General features: G+C 46.9%; 1 protein-coding gene and 1 non-coding gene across 2 annotated transcripts; one reads left to right on the forward strand and one right to left on the reverse strand.

The window, feature by feature from the left end:
* Positions 1–2,032: 2,032 nt before the first annotated feature.
* On the reverse strand, positions 2,033–20,217 carry LOC121878489 (leucine-rich repeat extensin-like protein 5). The gene is made up of 2 exons (XM_042384746.1): positions 20,131–20,217; positions 2,033–2,620 (listed from the first exon to the last, which is right to left on the reverse strand). Exons 1-2 carry the CDS (start codon positions 20,215–20,217, stop codon positions 2,033–2,035), a joined length of 675 nt encoding a protein of 224 aa, XP_042240680.1.
* Trnaa-cgc lies at positions 8,896–8,969 on the forward strand. The gene has a single exon. It is a non-coding gene; the product is annotated as a tRNA-Ala (tRNA).
* Positions 20,218–21,342: the final 1,125 nt, after the last annotated feature.

The following is a 21,342-nucleotide window of genomic DNA, read 5'->3' on the forward strand; positions in this document are numbered from 1 at the left end:
TGTGTGTGTCTGGCTGTGTTGGGTGTGTGGTGAGTGTTGCTGTGTGTGTGTGTTGTGACTGTGTTGGGTGTGTGTAGTGGTGTTGCTGTGTGTGTTGTGACGACTGTGTTGGGTGTGTGTGGTGTTGCTGTGTGTGTGTGTTGCTGTGTGTGTATTGACTGTATGTTGGGTGTGTGAGTGGAGTGTTGCCTGTGTGTGTGTTGTATTGACTGTGTTGGGTGTGTGTGAGTGAGTGTTGCTGTGTGTGTGTGTGTTGTGACTGTGTTGGGTGTGTCTGTGTGTTGCTCTTGTGTGTGTGTGTGTGTTTATGTGTGTGTGTTAGTGTGTTTGTAATGACTGTGTGTGTGTGTGTGTATGTGTGTGTTGTAATGACTGTGTGTTTGTGACTGTACCTCTAGATTCCCTCATAGAACATAAGCCTTGGATCACCTGAAGAATAGACCAGCTTATTTCACCTGATTAACCCTCTAATGGGACCCAACTAACCCTAACCTAACCTAACCTAACCAAACCAATATTTGGTTTGACTGCTCGGAACATGACATTCATTTGTACAGACAGTCGATTGACGCGTTTTTCATTTTTTATTTCCTCTACATCAAGTACTGTAGTCTTGACAGCTGACAAGTTCTGCTCCCCGTCTGTAATTTTTCCTTTGGAGGTCACGTCCCCCCCCCTCAGGCTGTAACCTGGATCACTGAATTAGCCTCAAGTTTATCTACCTTAACATGAACCACTATAAACTAACCTAACCCAACCCAACCTAACCAAACTTAATGCTGACCTAACGTAAATGCAGCCTTTCTTAAATTAACACTAACTAACTAACCTCTCTGGTAGCGTTAGGATAGTTTAATCTTTAGGTGAAATAAGTTTAAAAAGTTAATATTCAAGTAATCCTAACTTACACTTTACAAATCAGGAATTAATTGAATGTTATATTTATCTTCCATCATAACAAGTTCGTTCACTTCGCCCCAAGACTCACTCAAACACGGTCCATTAATTTACGAATCCGTGTTCTCTGGTAGTTTCAAACGCATTGCCCCCCATAGAACCATACATCACGGTTACATTGAGGCTTTAAAACTAGTTAATTTGGTTCAGTTATATAGATCTGACCCCCTCTCCAGACTAAATATATCCACAGTTCACAGAGTCAGTATTGGCTTCATATGGTTCATTCATTATCGACCACTGAACCTTCTGATTTCAAGGAACCACAGAATCTCAAGGCTCAACATGGCCAGGGTTCACTGAATTATCAAAACTGGTTCACTTGTTTCAACTCATCCCTACATAGAAACAAACAACCTCGGTTCATTCGGTTCATAAATTCAGACTTTCCCTATACATATCGTCGGTTCACTATGTAATGAAACTCGGTTCATTTGGTTTACCTTCTCCCCACCTCTGCAGTTCACTGAGGTGCGAAACTGATTCTAGGTACAGCAACGTAAGCTCCACACGTCCGTCGTTCACTGAAGCTGAGATTGCTTCATTTTAGCTCAACAACTGGATTAATTTATTATAGTTTTGTGGGGCTCGCATCCTCGCTCTAGCAGGTGTGAGGTGTGTGTGTGTGTGTGTGTGTGTGTGTGTGTGTGTGTGTGTGTGTGTGTGTGTGGGGGGGTTCACTTGGGATGCAATTAAAATATCCACAGAGAGAGAGAGAGTGCAGTAGCCCTCATAGAAAGAAGACCTTGCAACACACCCTCTGAAACAGAGACAAGTGCTGGGGAGGTTCAATATCGTCCTCCTGAACTGTTGGTTTATACAAAGTCAAGATTATTTATTGGTTGCATCCTCACAGAGACCTGAGAGAGAGAGAGAGAGGTGTATGGTGATGAGTCTTGACTGTAGAAAACTTGGACAAGGAGGAAGGGTGGGAGTTGATGATGGGGGTGGGGATTGAGGAGGGGGTTGTGGGGGTTCATGATGGGGTGGGGATTCATGAAGGTCTGTGGGGTTGATGAGGGGCTGTGGGGGTTGATGAGCGGGTGAGGGGAGATTGATGAAAGGGCTGTGGGGGTTAGTTGAAGGGGGCTGTGGGGGTTGATGGAGGGCTGGGGGTTGATAAGGGGCTGTGGAGGTTGATGGGGGGCTGTGGAGGTTGATGGGCAGGTGATGGGAGATTGATGAAGGGCATGGAGGTTGATGAGCGGGTGATGGGAGATTGATGAAGGGCTGTGGAGGTTATTGAGGGGGCTGTGGGGTTGATGGGGGGCTGTGGGTTGATGGGCGGGTGATGGGAGATTGATGAAGGGCTGTGGAGGTTGATGGCAGGTGGAGATTGATGAAGGGCTGTGGAGTTGATGAGCAGGTGATGGGAGATTGATGAAGGCTGTAGGTTGATGGGCAGGTGATGGGAGATTAAGTGAAGGCTGTGGAGGTTGATAGGCGGGTGAGATTGATGAAGGGCTGTGGAGGTTGATAGGCGGGTGAGGGGAGTTGATGAGGGCTGTGGAGGTTGATGGGCAGGTGAGGGAGATTGATTGAAGGGCTGTGGGGGTTGATGAGCGGTGAGGCAGATTGATGATGGGGCTCTAGGGGTTGATGACGGGCTGTGGGCGTTGATGAAGGCTGGGGTTGATGGCGGGTGAAGGAGATTGATGAAGGGCTGTGGGAGGCGGTTGGGTGTTGAGATGAAAGTTTTAAAAGAAAATATAGTTGGATTTCATTATCATTCTGTGTATAGGAGATGTTATCAGTGTGTCCACAATGTATGGACCCTAACTAACCAAGCTACCTCCTCACCTCCTCACCCTCCTCACCTCACCACCTCACACCACCTCTCACCACCCTAACCTAACCTAACCCAACCCAAGCTACCTCACCTCCACCACACCTCACCTCACCTCACCTAACCCAACCAACCACCTCACCTCACCACCCACACCCTCCCACCCACACCCACCTCACCTACCACCACCCACCTCCCCCCTCCCCTCACCTCCCCACCACCTCCACCTCCCCCTCCCACCTCACCTCCACCCCTCACCTCCACCTCACCCCACCATCTCACCTCACCTCCTCCCCTCCCCCACCTCCCACCTCCCCTCCCACCTCCCTCCCTCATCTCACCCCTCCACCTCACTAGGAAAAGAATCTTGAAAAAGTTTTCAAGTACAACAACAACAACTTCAGACCCACCAATTTTAAAAGATCAAAGTCAGAGTTTTTTTGTGAGGGAGGTTGTGATTTGAGAGATTGTGATTTGTGGAGTTGTGAGTTGAGGAGGTGTATTTGTGGGTTGTGAGTTGAGAGAGATTTGTGATTTATTGAGTTGTGGTTGAGGAGAGTTGTGATTTGTGAGGTTGTGAGTTGAGGAGAGTTGTGATTTGTGGGTTGTGAGTTGAGGAGAGTTGTGCATGGTTGTGTGTGGGTTGGGGAGGCTGTGATTCTTGGGTTGTGAGTTGGGGAGAGTTGTGATTTGTGGGTTGAGTTGAGGAGAGTTGTGATTTGTGGGGTTGTGAGTTGAGGAGGTTGCTGGTTGTGGAGTTGTGAGTTGGGAGGTTTGTGATTTGTGGGTTGTGGTTGGGGAGATTGTGATTTGTGGGTTGAGGAGGTAGAGTTCTGTGGAATAGTGGTCAGGTATGTAGAGGTCTGCTGTGGAGCGAATGTAACAACAAACATATGAGTCCTAGAGGCGGTGTGTATGTATGTATGTATGATGTATGAACATGAATGTATGTATGTATGTATGTATGTATATATAATGTGTGTGTGTGTGTACAACAACACCACCTACACAACATTACCCTTCACAGATGTCAGATTATATATAAAACAATGAAATATAATTCAACTCAGAGTAAGAGCAGTTGAAGAGAGAGAGATAGAGGGTGGGTGGGATGGGATGGAGCCGTGACGTTAAGTAGACTGTAGTGGCGGAAAGTAACGTTAAGTGGAGCTCAGCATCAGAAGCTTTTGGGTTGATAAAAGCGTCTCTAGCATGTGTGTTCTGCCATGAAATATATTTCCTTCTGTTGGTGTTGGAGAAGGTTGGCAGCAGAACAGGCAATAGAGGCGATACAGGTATAGATACAGGTACAGGTACAAATTGCAGGTAGTGGTATAGATACAGGTGGATATAGAGGTACAATTACAGGTATGGAATATAGGTACAGGTATATGGAGTACAGTATGGGTTGCAGGTACAGGTGCATAGATGCAGGTGCAGGTATGGGTGCAGGTGCAGGTGTGGGTGCAGGTGTGGGTGTGGATGCAGGTATGGGTGTGGATGCAGGTGCAGGTGTGGATGCAGGTTGGGTGCAGGTGCAGATGGTGTGGGCAGGTGTGGGTATGGGTGGGTTACAGGTGCAGGGTGTGGGTATGGATGGGTGGGTGTGGATGCAGGTGTGGGTGTGGATGCAGGGTAGGGTGTATAGATGCAGGTGCAGGTGCAGGTGTGGATATAGATGCAGGTGTGGGTGTATGGATGCAGGTGCAGGTGTGGATGCAGGTGCAGGTGTGGGTGCAGAGTGCAGGTGTGGGTGCAGGTGCAGGGTGTGGGTGAGGTGTGGGTGTGGATGCAGGGTGTGGGTGTGGATGCAGGTCAGGTGTGGATACAGGTGCAGGTATAGGTGCAGGTGCAGGTGTAGGTGCAGGTATGGGTGTAGGTGCAGGTGCAGGTGTAGATGCGGGTGCAGTGTGGGTGCAGGTGGGTATGGGTGGGTATGGGTGCAGATTATGGGTGTGGGGTGCAGGTGCAGGTGTAGATGCAGGTGCAGGACAGGTGTGGGTGCAGGTGTGGGTGTGGGTGTGGGTGTAGATGCAGGTGCAGGGTATGGATGCAGGTGGTGTAGATGCAGGTGTGGGTGTAAATGCAGGTACAGGTATGGGTGGGTATGGGTGCAGGTATGGGTGCAGATGCAGGGTGCAGGTGGATGGTGCAGGTGTAAATGCAGGTGCAGATTTGGATGGGTACAGGGTGCAGGTGTGGTGCAGGTGCAGGTGTAGATGCAGATGCATTATGAAATGCAGGTACAGGTATAGATGCACGGGCACAGGTATAAATACAGGTGCAGGTGTAGGGTCAGGTGTAGATGCAGGTGCAGGTGTAAAGTACAGGTACAGGTATAGATGCAGGTACAGGTATGGGTGCAGGTATGGGTGCAAAGATTATGGGTACAGGTATGGATGCAGGTGGGTATAGATGCAGGTGCAGGTATGAATACAGGTACAGGTGTAGATGCAGGTGCAGGTGCAGGTGCGTTGCAGGTGCAGGTGTGGGTGCAGGTGTAGATGCAGGTGCAGGTATGGATGGGTGCAGATCAGATCAGGTATGGGTGCAGGTATGGATGGTCAGGTGTGAATGGGTGCAGATGCAGAAATGCAGGTGCAGGTGCAGATGCAGGTGCAGATGGATATGGGTGTGGGTGCAGGTGGGTCTGGTGCAGGCATGTAGATGCAGGTGCAGGGCATGATGCAGGTGGGGGTATGGATGTGGATGTGAGGTGCAGGTATAGATACAGTGCTGGAGTATGGATACGGGTACAGATGCAGGTATAGGTACAGGTATGGATGCAGGTGCAGGTGTGGATGCAGGTACAGGTTGTAAATGCAGGTACAGGTGCAGATGCAGGTGCAGGTACAGATGCAGGTATGGGTGCAGGTACAGGTACAGGTATAGATGCAGGTGCAGGTGTAAATGCAGGTGCAAGGTGCAGATGCAGAGTGCAGGTGCAGGTGCAGGTGTGGATGCAGGTGCAGGTGTGGATATATGGGTGCAGGTGTAGATACACAGGGTACAGAAGTATGGTATGGGTGCAGGGTGTAGATGCAGGTGCAGGTATAAATTCAGGTCCAGGTGTGGATGCAGGTGCAGGTGCAGATGCAGGTGCAGGTGTGGATACGGGTATGGGTGCAGGTATAGATGCAGGTACAGGTGTAGATGCAGGTACAGGTGTTATTTGAGTTGGGGATTTAGAATATAGTTACGCTACCCCAGATCCCAACAGGTAACAACAATAAAAAAACAAAGACAATCGGACCTAAAGGTAGACAAAGGATGCGAGTTTCGTTGTATATAATAGAGTACATAAATCCATAACAAAATATTCAGCTTATAAATTACATATAAACAACCTAAACATTAACAGTATATACATATTAATAAACATAAAACAATCTCAGAAGCAAGTGGACGTGGGGAGTTAATACAGGATAATGAGTACTTAAGTGAGGAGCTGAGATGGCTGACGAGTAAGGCTGAGTATTGTAGAGACGGTAGGTAGTCACTGCACTAGGTTTAGAGGATAGATGATCCTGTGGTCACTTCCAGACCAGTGCTCTCCTCAATTCAAATTGACAAAGAAGACTGAGGAGGTGACGCAACAACCAGGATGGGAGAAGGGAAACCTCAGGTGGTAACTAAGACGAGTCATACTCGTGTCTCGTCCCTAGATGGCGTTGCTCGTGGTGCTAGGTGGGTAGATCAGGACAATAGATGGCGTGCTTCGTAGTGCTGGGTGGAGGTTCGTAACAGTATAAATACAGGTACAGGTACAGATACAGAACTGAGTGCAGGTACAGGTGAATACAGAACAGTTATAGATATAGGTACATGTATAAATACAGGTACAAGTATAGACAGGTACAGGTATAGATACAGGAATTTTAATACAAATTAAGTGCAGATATGGATACAGGTGCAGGTATAGATACAGGTACAGGTATGAGTACAGGCTATAGATACAGGTACAGGTATAGATACAGGTACAGGTATAATGCAGGTACAGGTACAGATAGGTACAGGTATAGATACAGGTATAGATACAAGGTATAGGTACAGGTACAGGTATAGATACAGGTACAGGTATAGATGCAGGTACAGGTGAGTACAGGTATAGATACAGTATAGGTGCAGATATAGATACCAGGTACAGGTATAGATACAGGTACAGGTACAGGTATAAATACAGGTATAAAGTATAGATGGTACACGTATAGATACAGGTACAGATGGTAGGTACAGGTATAGGTACAGGTATAGATGCAGGTACAGGTACAGGTACAGGTACAGGTATGGATACAGTGCAGGTATCATAAATATGGAGATACAGGTACAGTTATAGATACAGGTGCAGAAGTAGATACAGGTACAGGTGTAGATACAGGTACAGGTATAGATACAGGTACAGGTATAGGTACAGGTATAGGTATAGATACAGGTGCAGGTATAGATACAGGTACAGGTATAGATACAGGTACAGGTATAGATACAGGTACAGATATAAGGTACAGGTATAGGTACAGATACAGGTATGAATACAGGTGGGGTATGAATACAGGTAGGTATAGGTACAGGTATAGATACAGGAGGTACAGAACATAGATACAGGTACAGGTATGGAATATAGGTATAGGTACGGAATTATGGGTATATAGATACAGGTACAGGTATAGATACAGGTACAGGTATAGATACAGGTATAGGTACAGGTATAAGTATAGATACAGATACAGGTATAGATACAGGTACAGGTATAGATACAGGTATAGGTATAGATACAGGTACAGGTATAGATACAGGTACAGGTATAGAACGGGTATAGGTACAGGTATAGGTACAGGTACAGGTATAGGTACAGGTACAGGTAAGAGATCTTTCGCACACAAGTTCATATCACACACTCATAGCATACACACACAACCACATCATAATACACACACAACCATACACATACATACATAACCATACATACATAACCATACCATACACACACAACCATACACACACAACCACATCATAATACACACACAACCACACCATACACAAACACACATAGCAGTCATACACATTTATACACATTTGTTGAGGATAAATTGCATTCCTAATCACCTTAATTACAAATCAGAAAATAATTACTCTAAATATATCGCCCATTAATTGTCCCTAATTGTATAGCTCATAAATCGCTCTTAATGTATCGTTAATTGACAACTAGGTATATCGACAATAATAAATGGCTAGTTATAACGCTAATTAATCGTTCGGTATATCGCTAGTTATATCGCTAATTAATCGCTAAGTATATCGCCAATAAGTCAAAATATATCACTAAGTATATCGCTAATAAATCGTTAGGTATATTGCTAATTAATCGTTCGGTATATCGCTAGTTATATCGCTAATTAATCGTTAGTTAAATCGCTAATTAATCGCTAGTTAAATCGCTAATTAATCACTAGTTATATCGCTAATTAATCGCTAGTTAAATCGCTAATTAATCGCTAGTTAAATCGCGAATTAATCGCTAAGTATTTCTCTAATAAATAGTGAAATATATCGCCAAGAAACCAATTATTATTTACCCAATAAATCGCCCTTAATATATCGCCAATTAATCGCTAAACATTAATTGCTGTTAGGTCGTTATATACCTGTCCGTAAATCGCCATTAACTCCATAAATTGCTCGAACTAAATGGTTAATCGCCACCTTTTCCGTAATACGCTAGCTATAAATCGCTGGCAAATCGCCGATAAATCTCCAATAAATCCTTAATAAATCTCCAATAAATCCTTAATAAATCTCCAATAAATCCTTAATAAATCTCCAATAAATCATAATAAATCTCCAATAAACCACCAGTAAATAATCGGAGATAGACCTTCAATGAATATTCAATAAATCCTCAATGAATCGCCAACAAGTCGCCAATAAATCACGGAGATAAATCACCCAGGAAGGTGAGGTCTGGTTATTAATGGCAAGGTTTAGTGGGTGTATATTGCTATCTGTCACTGAGGATTATCCACCTTAGTGCGTATTATATCACTGTCTGTCTGTCTGTCTGTCTGTCTGTCTTTCTATTTTTCTCTCTCTGCTTTTTATTCCTGTCTCCTCCAGGTGGTGGTAGTAGTTGGTGTGGCGGTAGAACGCGTAGTAGACCTGTGGTGTAATGGTCAACATGCTCGCCTCGCAAGCGAGGGGACCCGGGTTCGATCCCCGGGCAGGGTGAAACTATGGGTAAGTTTCTTTACGTCAATTGCCTCTGTCTACCCAGCAGTAATTGGGGACCTGGATGTTAATCGATTTGCGGATCGTATTCCGGGTTAATGGTTAGCCAGTGCAGTTGGTGAGTTGTCCGGTCTTCCCGGACTATTCCCTTGACACTGGGTCATGCAGCTCGTTAACTCAGGGTGGTTGTTGTGTTGGCGACAGCTTCTACACCTTAAACACTGGGTCATGCAGCTCGTTAACTCAGGATGTGGTTGTTGTGTTGGCGACAGCTTCTACACCTTAAACACTGGGCTATGCGCTCGTTAACTCAGGGTGGTTGTTGTGTTGACAGCTTCTACACCTTAAACACTGGGTCATGCAGCTCGTTAACTCAGGGTGTGGTTGTTGTGTTGGCGACAGCTTCTACACCTTAAAACACTGGGTCATGCAGTCGTTAACTCAGGGTGTGGTTGTTGTGTTGGCGACAGCTTCTACACCTAAACACTGGGTCATGCAGCTCGTTAACCCAGGGTGTGGTTGTTGTGTTGGCGACAGCTTTACACCTAAACACTGGGTCATGCAGCTCGTTAACTCAGGGTGTGTTGTTGTGTTGGCGACAGCTTCTACACCTTAAACACTGGGTCATGCAGCTCGTTAACTCAGTGTGGTTGTTGTGTTGTGACAGCTTCTACACCTAAACACTGGGTCATGCAGCTCGTTAACTCAGGGTGTGGTTGTTGTGTTGGCGACAGCTTCTACACCTTAAACACTGGGTCATGCAGCTCGTTAACTCAGGGTGTGGTTGTTGTGTTGGCGACAGCTCTACACTAAACACTGGGTCATGCAGCTCGTTAACTCAGGGTGTGGTTGTTGTGTTGGCGACAGCTTCCACCTTAAACACTGGGTCATGCAGCTCGTTAACTCAGGTTGTTGTTGTGTGGCGACAGCTTCACCTAAACACTGGGTCATGCAGCTCGTTAACTCAGGATGTGGTTGTTGTGTTGGCGACAGCTTCTACACCTTAAACACTGGGTCATGCAGCTCGTTAACTCAGGTGTGGTTGTTGTGTTGGCGAAGCTTCTACACCTTAAACACTGGGTCATGCAGCCTGTTAACTCAGGGTGTGGTTGTTGTGTTGGCACACAGCTTCACACCTAAACACTGGGTCATGCAGCTCGTTAACTCAGGGTGTGGTTGTTGTGTTGGCGACAGCTTCTCACCTTAAACAAATTCACGCCTAGGTGGCCTTGGGCCGGCCATCCTGTACAGAGGGCAAACCATTATTATATAGTTAGGAATGGTGGTGGTAGTCAGTGGTGGTGGTGTCGTGGTGGTGGTGGTAGTCGTGGTGGTGGTGGTAGTCGTGGTGGTGGTGGATAGTCATGGTGGTGGTGGTAGTCGTGGTGGTGGTGATAGTCGTGGTGGTGGTGGTAGTCGTGGTGGTGGGTAGTCGTGGTGGTGATGATAGTCGTGGTGGTGGTGATAGTCGGTGGTGATAGTCATGGTGGTGGTGGTAGTCGTGGTGGTGATAGTCGTGGTGGTGGTGGTAGTCGTGGTGGTGGTAGAGTGGGTGGTGGTAGTCGTGGTGGTGGTGATAGTCGTGGTGGTGGTGATAGTCGTGGTGGTGATAGTCGGTGGTGGTGGTGTCGTGGTGGTGGTGGTAGTCGTTGTGGTGGTAGTGATCGTGGTGGTGGTGGTGGTCGGTGTGGTGGTGGTGGTAGTTTATTGGTAGTCGGTGGTGGTGGTCGTGGTGGTGGTGGTAGTCGTGGTGGTGGTGGTAGTCTGGTGGTGGTAGTGGTGGTGGTGGTCGTTGTGGTAGTCGGTGGTGGTGGTCGGTGGTGGTCGTGGTAGTCTGGTGGTGGTGGTCGCGGTAGTCGTGGTGGTGGTCGGTGGTCGTGGTAGTCGGTGGTGGTGATAGTCGTGTTAGTCGTGGTGGTGGTGGTGGTGGTGGTCGTGGTGGTGGTGGTGGTGGTGGTGGTGGTGGTCGTGGTAGTCGTGGTGGTGGTGGTCGTGGTGGTGGTGGTCGTGGTGGTCGTGGTCGTGGTGGTGGTGGTCGTAGTCGTGGTGGTGGTGGTGGTGGCCGTGGTGGTGGTGGTGGTGGTGGTGGTGGTCGGTGGTCGTGGTAGTCGTGGTGGTGGTGGTCGTGGTAGTCGTGGTGGTGGTGGTCGTGGTGGTCGTGGTCGTGGTGGTGGTGGTCGTGGTAGTCGGGTGGTGGTGGTGGTGGTCGTGGTGGTGGTAGACGTGGTGGTAGTGGTAGTCGTGGTGGTGGTGATAGTCGTGGTAGTCGTGGTGGTGGTGATAGTCGTGGTAGTCGTGGTGGGACACAGTAAGAAATGTGTTGTGACTTTACGTGAATTAACACTAGGTTCCTTGAATAATTTAGTGTGTGTGTGTGTGCGTGTGTATGTGTGCGTGTGTGTGTGTGTGTGGTGGTGCGTGTGGTGTGTGTGTGTGTGTGTACATATATTTCTCATAGTGACCAGTATCATTATCTATATTTGAACAAAGTGATGGTCCTCAAAGCTCATCATCATCATCATCATCATCATCATCATCATCATCATCTCACACACACACCACCACCACCACTCCACCTAATTACCACCACCATCAACCCCATCACCCCACCATCACCACACATCACACACATCACCCACCACACACCACACCCCACCCCACACCACCACACACACACATCACCACCCCACCACACCTCACCACACATCACCACACACCATCACACACCACACATCACACACATCTCCCACCCACCTCACCACACATCACCACACACCATCACCCCAGCATCACCTCAACCATCACCACACCACCACCACACCATCACACACATCACCACCACACACCTACATATCACCACCACACATCACCACCACACATCACCACATATCACCACCACACATCACCACCACACATCACCACACATCACCACCACACATCACCACACATCACCACACATCACCATCACACATCACCACACACCACCACCTCCTTGTGTGTTAGTGAGGTACAATACACCGTCTCTCTCTCACACAGCAGGTCATAAGTTCTCCTGAAAGCCTCCTTAGTTCTCTGTCTCTCTCTGTCTCTCTCTGTCTCTCTGCCAACACCCACCTGTTTTTTGTTCTTTCCGTCTCACTGTCTCCTTCTCTGTCTGTTTGTCTTACTTTTATCTAATCAGGTTACGTATTACCTGTGTGTGTGTGTGTGTGTGTGTGTAATAATAATAATAATAATAATAATAATTAACGGTTTATTGAAAGAGCTACAGCCAGAAGGCTGAAAATATACAGTTACATATTTGGGGAATGGGTTACGAATTACAAATAATATACAAGTGACATAAGTGACACAAATAAGACATATAGTAACTTAGATGGGGATCAGCTCAAACTACAGTTCATTTCAACATAGTGACAGTGTAGGGCAGTTTACTGGGAGTGAATACACTGATTTATTACATGTTATTGATAATTTTTACAAATGGTTGACTGGGCTGTTCTTATAGCGATCAGTTCGTGCACGTATGGGCTGGATGCGGTTGTGGTGTCGAACAGCAATTTTGACAGGGATCTCAGGTGGTAGTAGGGCCGGTGTCGGGGATGGTGTAGAAGCTTTCTACCAAATTTGCAGATGAGGCCGTGGTGATGGTCAGTGAGAGTCGAAAGGGTCAGTGGAGCGCTTCTTGATATGTGGAGTAGGAAGGGAGAGAATAATCTTGCATGCCCTTTTGCACTTTTTCTAGGTGTTTACGTTGTGTGGCATTTAGGAGGAAGACCAGGTGGGGGAGGCATAGGTGAGCTTGGGAAGTATGAATGTTGTGTATACACTGAGGAGCCTGTGTGTGGGAACCTGAGGGACTTGAGTCGGCGGAGGAGGTGGAGACGGAAACTGGAGGATTTGACAACTTCACGACGTGTGGTTTCCAATTTAGTTTGTTGTCTATGGTGACGCCGAGGAGCTTGTGGAATCTACAACCTGGAGTGTGTTCGGACCTAGGGTAATGGAAGGAGGTGGGACAATGTCGGAGGAGAGGTTGATGTGCATAACCATGGTCTTGGTATGGTTGATTGACATGGTTGTTGTGGCCCAGTTTGGAGACTGGTCACAAATCCTGAAGGGCGGTATAGTTGGGAGCAGAATTATACGCTGATCCCAATGGTGAGTCGTCGACATATTTCCAGCGAGCAGGGTTTCTCTTAGGGCATCATTGATGAGCATAAGGAAAGAGTGGTCCCATCTTGGTGCCTTATGCCACAGGTGAGTGACTGAAAGTGGAGACAGCCTCGGAAGGTACATGTGTGTGTGTGTGTGTGTGTGTGTGGTGTGTGTGTGTGTGTGTGTGTGTGTGTGTGTGTGAAATTGTTTACTTCAGCCTCGTCTCCCATCATTCATCGTTTTTTTCTTTCTCCAAATTTTCTCTCCTTCCTCTCTCTCCTCACTTCTCCCCACCTCAACCCTCCCACCCTCACCCCTCCCACCTCACCCTCCCCCACCTCATCCTCCCCCACTTCACCTCTCACCACCCCACCCTCCCCACCACCTCCTCCCCACCTCACCTCTCACCCCACCTCCCCACCTCACTTCTCCCACCACCCTCTCACCCCACCTCCCCACTCCTCCTCCCACCACCCCTCTCTCACCCAACCTCCCACCTCACTTCTCCCACCTCAACCTCCCCCACCACCTCCCACCCCACCCTCCCCACCTCCTCCTCCCCACCTCACCCCTCTCTCCCCACCCCCCACCACTTCTCCCCACCCCTCCCCTTCTCACCCCCCCCCTCCCACCTCCTCCTCCCCCACCTCTCCCCCAACCCCCCCCCCCACCACTCCTCCACTGCACTCGTGTTACTAATGCAGTTATGCTTTAAAAAAAAAAGAGAGAGAGAGAGATGCTACGTCTCCCATTGTGATAAACTGGTGAGAGATAATACAATGCTCTCTACTGTGGTGAAGGCCGGGAGGGTGAGAGATACAGTACAACTATCTCTCATCTAAAGAAGAGACATGTGAGAGAACTTTCCTCATCTCTAGGTGTGAGAGAGAGAGAAGCGAGAGACACTGTGTACTGTCTTCTCTCCCTGGACTGTGTGTGTTAGTATCAGGTATCAGTGGGGAGTGGTGTGTGCGTGTGTGTGTGTGTGTGTGTGTGTGTGTGTGTGTGTGTGTGTGTGTGTGTGTGTGTGTGTGTGTGTGTATGTATGTGTGCGCGTGTGTGTGCGTGTGTGTGTGTGTGTGTGTGTGTGTGTGTGTGTGTGTGTGTGTGTGTGTGTGTGTGTGTGTGTGTATGTGTGTGTGTGTGTGTGTGTGTGTGTGTGTGTGTGTGTGTAATAATAATAATAATAATTAACGGTTTATTGCAAGACCTTACGAAAATATACAGTTACATAATTGGGGGAATGGGTTTGATTTACAAATAATATACAAATAACATAAGTGATACAAATAAGATATATAATAACTAGATGGGGAAAAGCTCAAACCACAGTTCATTTCAACATAGTGACAGTGCAAGGAGTAGTGTTTACTGGGAGGAATACACTGGTTTATTACAAGTTATTAATAATTTTTACAATGGTTGGGACTGCTGTTCTATAGCAACTGTGTTCGTGCACGTATGGGCTGATGCGGTTGTGGTGTCAAACAGCAATTCTCCGGCTAGTAGGGGGATCTCAGGGCAGAAGGAGCGGTGTTTGAGGATGGTGCAGAAGCTACCAAATTTGCAGATGAGGCCGGTGATGGTCAGTGAGAGTCGAAAGGGTCAGTGTGATGAGCGCTTGGATATGTGAGTAGGAAGGGAGAGAATAATCTTGCATGCCCTCTTTTTGCACTTCTTCTTCTTTTTTTCTAGGTGTTTACGTTGTGTGGCATTTAGGAGGAAGACCAGGTAGGGAGTGCATAGGTGAGCTTGGGAAGTATGAATGTTGAGAACACCACTAGCTCGGGTGCAGGAACTCCGAGGGACTTGAAGTCGGCGGAGGAGGTGGAGACGGAAACTGGAGGATTTGACAACTTCACTGACGTGTTGTTTCCAATTTAGTTTGTTGTCTACAGACGCCGAAGAGCTGGAGGAATCTACAACCTGAGTGTTAGGGGCTTCAAAGTAATGGAAGGAGGGACAATGTCGGAGGAGAGGCTGATGTGCATAACCATGGTCTTGGTATGGTTGATGGTGATGTGGTTGTTGGTGGCCCAGTTTTTGGAGATCTGTTCAATAACCTGAAGGGCGGTATAGTCAGGAGCAGAATTGTTGACGCTGATCCCAATGGTGGAGTCGTCGACATATTTCCAGCGAGCAGGGGTTTCTCTTAGGGCATCATTGATAAGCATAAGGAAGCAGAGTGGTCCCATCTTGGTGCCCTGGGGGACGCCACAGGTGAGTGACTGAAAGGTGGAGACAGCCCCTCGGAAGCGTACAGCTTGGCGTCGGTCACTGAGGAAGTCTGTAAGCCATGGTATAAGACTTCTCCGAAGCCCGAGGTCAATAGCTATATTGATGATTATATTGTGGTCGACTAGGTCGAATGCTTTAGTGAAATCAATGAAGGCGACAGCGACAGACGTTTTTCGTTTCTCAAGATGGCGGTATATGTAATCGAGAAAGCTGACAAGACAGTGAGTGGTGGAGGAAGTTTTCATATTGCCAAATTGCTGAGGGTCTACGACTCCTGCAATATCAGCATAAGCCCAGTCGAACACAAAACTTTCACAGATTAGGCTGGGTATTGGGGTGATTGCAATAGGTCGTAGCTGATTTAAGGATTGTGGGCTGGTTGACTTGGGCACTGGTGATACATACGAGGTCTTCCAGTCAGCTGGGCATCTGGCTTGACTGAGAGAAGCATTGATGGTGGAGCATAGGGGTTTAGCAAGCTCCGGGGAGAACTCCTTGAAGAGTTTCATTGGTAAGTCAATGGGGGTGGTAGAGCGTTTTAATTTTAGTTTGTCCAGACGTTTTGCTACTTCAAATTCTTCTACTAAGTCAGTGGGAAGGGGGGCTGGTAGGTAAGCAGGGAGAGTGGTTGTGTCAAGCCGGGGGAGCGTCTGACATATAGTAGCGAAATGGTTATTTGATTGCTCAGCTGCGTCAACATTAGTGAGATGGCTAAGGAAGGGGAGGGGGTGTGTCTTATTGTTTAGTCCACAGAGTTCTTTAAGCTTACCATACCATTGACTGATGTTGGTCTGCTGCAGGTGTTGTAATTTGGTTGGGTAGTGGGACTTCTTTGCAGTGCGTATTTCGCGGATGACTCGGTTGCGAAGGGACCTGTAGCAGATGTGGTCATTGAGATGAAAGGCTCTCTCTCTCTGTTGCATAAGTCTTTTGATCCGAGGTGTGATCCAGGGCAAGTCAGCTGGGTGAGATCTGACGGACTTCTCGAGGAAGAAGTGGTGGTGAGCTTCCGTGGTGGTGTTAATATAATTTTTCCATTTGGTTTCCACGTCATCCACGCTAAGTACTTCAGTCCAGGGATGGTGAACTATCCACTGCCCGAAGAGGCGCACTGCAGAGTCAGTAATCGAACTGTAGGTCTTGATGTAGGGTCTCTGTACTTTTAGTGGGAGTGGCAGCTGGGGACCAGAGCACTGATAAGTGTGTGCTACACCCAATAGGAGGCATTGGTTGAGGTGGTTGGTACTGGTCTGCTAAGTCAGTTAAGATAAGGTCAAGGGTATTTTGACCGTGTGTGGGGAAGTTCACAACTTGTGATAGTGACAGCTGGTCCTGGATATCAGTGGTGTCAATTTCATTATAATCCCCACATAATACTAATTTGGCACATGGGTACCTAACTCTGAGGTGGTCTGAGGTGGTAATGAGATGATTGATAAGAGTGTCTCTGGTGGGTGAGCGAGGCGGATGGTATGCCACACAAATTATGATGGAAGCAGTGTGGCACGGGTGGGCCCGTGGCACAGCACGTACCCATAATGCTTCCACATCTGCTGGGACTTGAACATCCAGGCGTGGCGGGCGTAGGTCATCTTGACAGAAGAGGGCAACACCCCTCCGCGTCTATGTGAACGAAGGTGATGAAAGAGTTGATATCCCTCAATATGACACGTTTCAGGCACAATTTGCCAAGCCTCACATATGGCAACGATGCAAGCGGCGGCTGACCTGACTGTGGTTGCCAGCTCGTCAAACTTGTTAGCTAGGGAAATGACGTTGGATAGCAGTATAGACGGGAGATCATACCATATCCGTGGAACTTCAGTGTAATGGTACGGTCTGTCAAGGGTGGGTTTCTCCGGTTTGCTAGTGGAGGTTATTAGTCTTAATGGCCCTGTTCATGCTACGCTCGTGAATATGCGTTCAGTGACTCGAGTCGCCATGATAATACTGCCATCAGGATAATCAGGATAACCGTTCCCACGCTTTAGATGTGTGTGTGTGTGTGTGTGTGTGTGTGTGTGTGTGTGTGTGTGTGTGTGTGTGTGTGTGTGTGTGTGTGTGCAATAGAAGGACAAACTTACTTGTAATTGCCTTCACCTGACACCTGGAGGAGGGGGTGGGTGGGTTACCAAGACGTAAATATAAGTGCTCTTTATTCTCTACTAGCATTATAGGAGTTCCAATCTTGAGAGTGAGCTGGTGAGGAGGCATTCCAGCGGGCTCCAAAGAATTAAGGAATTCTGGGTGCTGGACTGCTTGGTCCTGGTCGATTACTGTATCAACAGATTTGAATGAGGTCACTGCCTGGAAGCTGTCCGAGTGAGTCATGTTGATTTCAGCCACTGTTTCATTCTTTGGTGCAGAATTGCTCGTTCACAGCCACTTGTGACCTTAGTAGTGGCGGATAATGTTTGGGTAGACCATGTTAGTGGCTCAGTTGAACTTTAACATTTCATCCTTTTCAACCTCTGTGTGGTTTAACTGGTCAGGTCGGGTTGGGTGTGTCGGATCGGGTTGGTTGGGGTTTTTAGATCATGACACTTGCTATCATACTTTGGTGCGGGCGGCTCATTCGCTTGCCACGGTAGGACGCCACCCTCTGGGAGGCTCCACATTGTCTCACTGTTCAGTCCCCAAAACTTCTTCTTCCATCAATAGTTCATTAACGGTGTATGTAAGTTCCACCATGTTTTTCCACAACGGTACAGCAAAATTATATTTTTTTAGCTTTAAACTGTTATTATTTATTGTCTAATCATCACTACATATAACACCACCCATCATCACTACATAACATCATCCATCATCACTAAATATAACCTCATTCATCATCACTATATAACACCACCCATCATCATCACTACATATAACACCATCCATCATCACTACATATAACAACATCCATCATCACTACATATAACAACATCCATCATCACTACATATAACAACATCCATCATCACTACATATAACACCATCCATCATCACTTCATATAACATCATCCATCATCACTAAATATAATAAATCCATCATCACTACATATAACAACATCCATCATCTACATATAACATCATCCATCATCACTACATATAACAACATCCATCATCACTACATATAACAACATCCATCATCACTACATATAACATCATCCATCATCACTACATATAACAACATCCATCATCACTACATATAACACCATCCATCATCACTACATATAACACCATCCATCATCACTACATATAACACCACCCATCATCACTACATATAACATCATCCATCATCTAATATAACCTCATCCATCATCACCATATAACGCCACCATCATCATCACTATATAACACCATCCATCATCACTACATATAACACCATCCATCATCACACATATAACACCATCCATCATCACTACATATAACACCATCCATCATCACTACATATAACACCATCCATCATCACCATATAACACCATCCATCATCACTACATATAACACCACCATCATCACCATATAACACCATCCATCTACATATAACAACATCCATCATCACTACATATAACAACATCCATCATCTACTACATATAACAACATCCATCATCACTACATATATATATCCATCACTCACTACATAACACCATCCATCATCACTACATATAACACCATCCATCATCACTACATATAACACCATCCATCATCACTACATATAACAACACCCATCATCACTACATATAACATCATCCATCATCACTAAATAACCTCATCCATCATCACTACATATATACCACCCATCATCATCACTACATATATATCATCATCACTACATATAACACCATCCATCATCACTACATATAACACCATCCATCATCACTACATATAACACCACCCATCATCTACATATAACATCATCCATCATCACTAAATATAACTCATCCATCATCACTACATATAACACCATCCATCATCATCACATATCACCATCCATCATCACTACATATAACACCATCCATCATCTACATATAACACCATCCATCATCACTACATAACACCATCCATCATCACTACATATAACACCATCCATCATCTATATAACACCATCCATCATCACTACATATAACACCACCATCATCACTTTATAACATCATCCATCATCACTACATATAACACCATCTATCATCACTACAGATTTTTGGTTCTATATATATTGATAGGACCTTTAATGTCGTTTTATTTTGTATGTAATATATTTTCACCATTTCATCACCACTGTTTTACTGTTTACTCATCATTATTTCACCATTAAATCATCACACCAGAATGTGGTGTCTTTTGTAGCACCATTATCACCACTTCACCATCTCCCACAGGCTTCAACACCATCATCATCATCATTCTCTTATTTTATGGTAGTTCACTTGATGGTGAACCTTTACTCACTCACTCACTCACTCACTCACTCACTCACTCACTCACTCACCACCCTAACTCTTCACTCACTCACTCACTCACTCCTCACCACCCTAACTCTTCACTCACTCACTCACTCCTCACCACCCCTAACTCTTCACTCACTCACTCCTCCTCAATCACCGCCCTCTGGTGTGCCCTCAGACGTGTACTGGCAGCGTGAGGGCAGGGAAAGGTTGGTCACTTCCTGTGGGTGGGGAGCGACTCGTGGGCGCCAAGATCCCCGTGTCAGGAGGAGGCCGCCCTCAGTGCCATCACCATCCTGCCCCCAGAGGACCTCCTGCAAGGTGGAGTCCGACGCTCATACTAGTAGTCCTTTAAGAGTCCTTTGGTAGTTGCGGACTCTGTTGTCCTTTAAGTGTCCCATGATCCTGTTGTCCTTTAGAAGTCCCATGGTCCTGTGGTCCTTTAGAGAGTCCTGTGGTCCTGTGGTCCTTTAAGAGTCCTGTGGTCCTGTGGTCCTTTAGAAAGTCCTGTGGTCCTGTGGTCTTTAGAAGTCCCATGGTCATGGTCCTGTGGTCCTTTAGAGAGTCCTGTGGTCCTTTAGAGTCCTATGGTCTGTGGTCCTTAGAAGTCCTGTGGTCCTAGAGTCTATGGTCCTTTGAGAGTCCTGTGGTCCATTAGAGAGTCCTGTGGTCCTCTGTCCCTTTAGAGTCCCGTGGTCTGTGGTCCTTTAGAGTCCCATGGTCCTGTGGTCCTTTAGAAGTCCCATGGTCTGTGGTCCTTTAGAGTCCCATGGTCCTGTGGTCCTTAGAGTCCATGGTCTGTGGTCCTAGAGAGTCCCATGTCCTGTGGTCCTTTAGAATTCCCATGGTCCTGTGGTCCTTTAGAAGTCCCATGGTCCTGTGGTCCTTTAGAGAGTCCCATGGCCCTGTGGTCCTTTAGAGTCCCATGGTCCTGTGGTCCTTTAGAGAGTCCCATGGTCCTGTGGTCCTTTAGAGAGTCCCATGGTCCTGTGGTCCTTTAGAGAGTCCCATAGTCCTGTGGTCCTTTAGAGAGTCCCATGGTCCTGTGGTCCTTTAGAGAGTCCCATGGTCTGTGGTCCTTTAGAGAATCCCATGGTCCTGTGGTCCTTTAGAGAGTCCCATGGTCCTGTGTGGTCCTTTAGGGAGTCCCATGCTCTGTGGTCCTAGAGAGTCCATGGTCCTGTGGTCCTAGAGAGTCCCATGGTCCTGTGGTCCTTTAGAAGTCCTGTGGTCCTGTGGTCTTTTAGAGTCCCATGGTCCTGTGGTCCCGTGGTCCTTTAGAGAGTCTGTGGTCCTTTAGAAGTCCTATGTCCTGTGGTCCTTTAGAAGTCCTGTGGTCCTTTAAAGTCCTATGGTCCTTTAGAGTCTGTGGTCATGAGAGTCCTGTGTCCCTCTGGCCCTTTAGAGAGTCCGTGGTCCTGTGGTCTTTAGAGAGGTCCCATGGTCCTGTGAGTCCTTTAGAGTCCCATGGTCCTGTGGTCCTAGAAGTCCCATGGTCCTGTGGTCCTTTAGAGAGTCCCATGGTCCTTGGTCCTTTAGAGAGTCCCATGGTC

This window comes from Homarus americanus, unplaced genomic scaffold (genome assembly GCF_018991925.1).
Source record: "Homarus americanus isolate GMGI-L3 unplaced genomic scaffold, GMGI_Hamer_2.0 scaffold41027, whole genome shotgun sequence".
NCBI classification, from domain to species: Eukaryota; Metazoa; Arthropoda; class Malacostraca; order Decapoda; family Nephropidae; genus Homarus; species Homarus americanus.

Coding starts and splice junctions, on each gene's coding strand:
- LOC121878489 (XM_042384746.1), bottom strand. CDS start 20,217: ATGGGACTTCTAAAGGACAACAGGATCATGGGACACTTAAAGGACAAC. Junction 2,621..20,130: donor GGACTCTTAAAGGACTACTA/GTATGAGCGTCG, acceptor CGCCTCCCACAG/CCCTTCATCAATCTCCTTCA.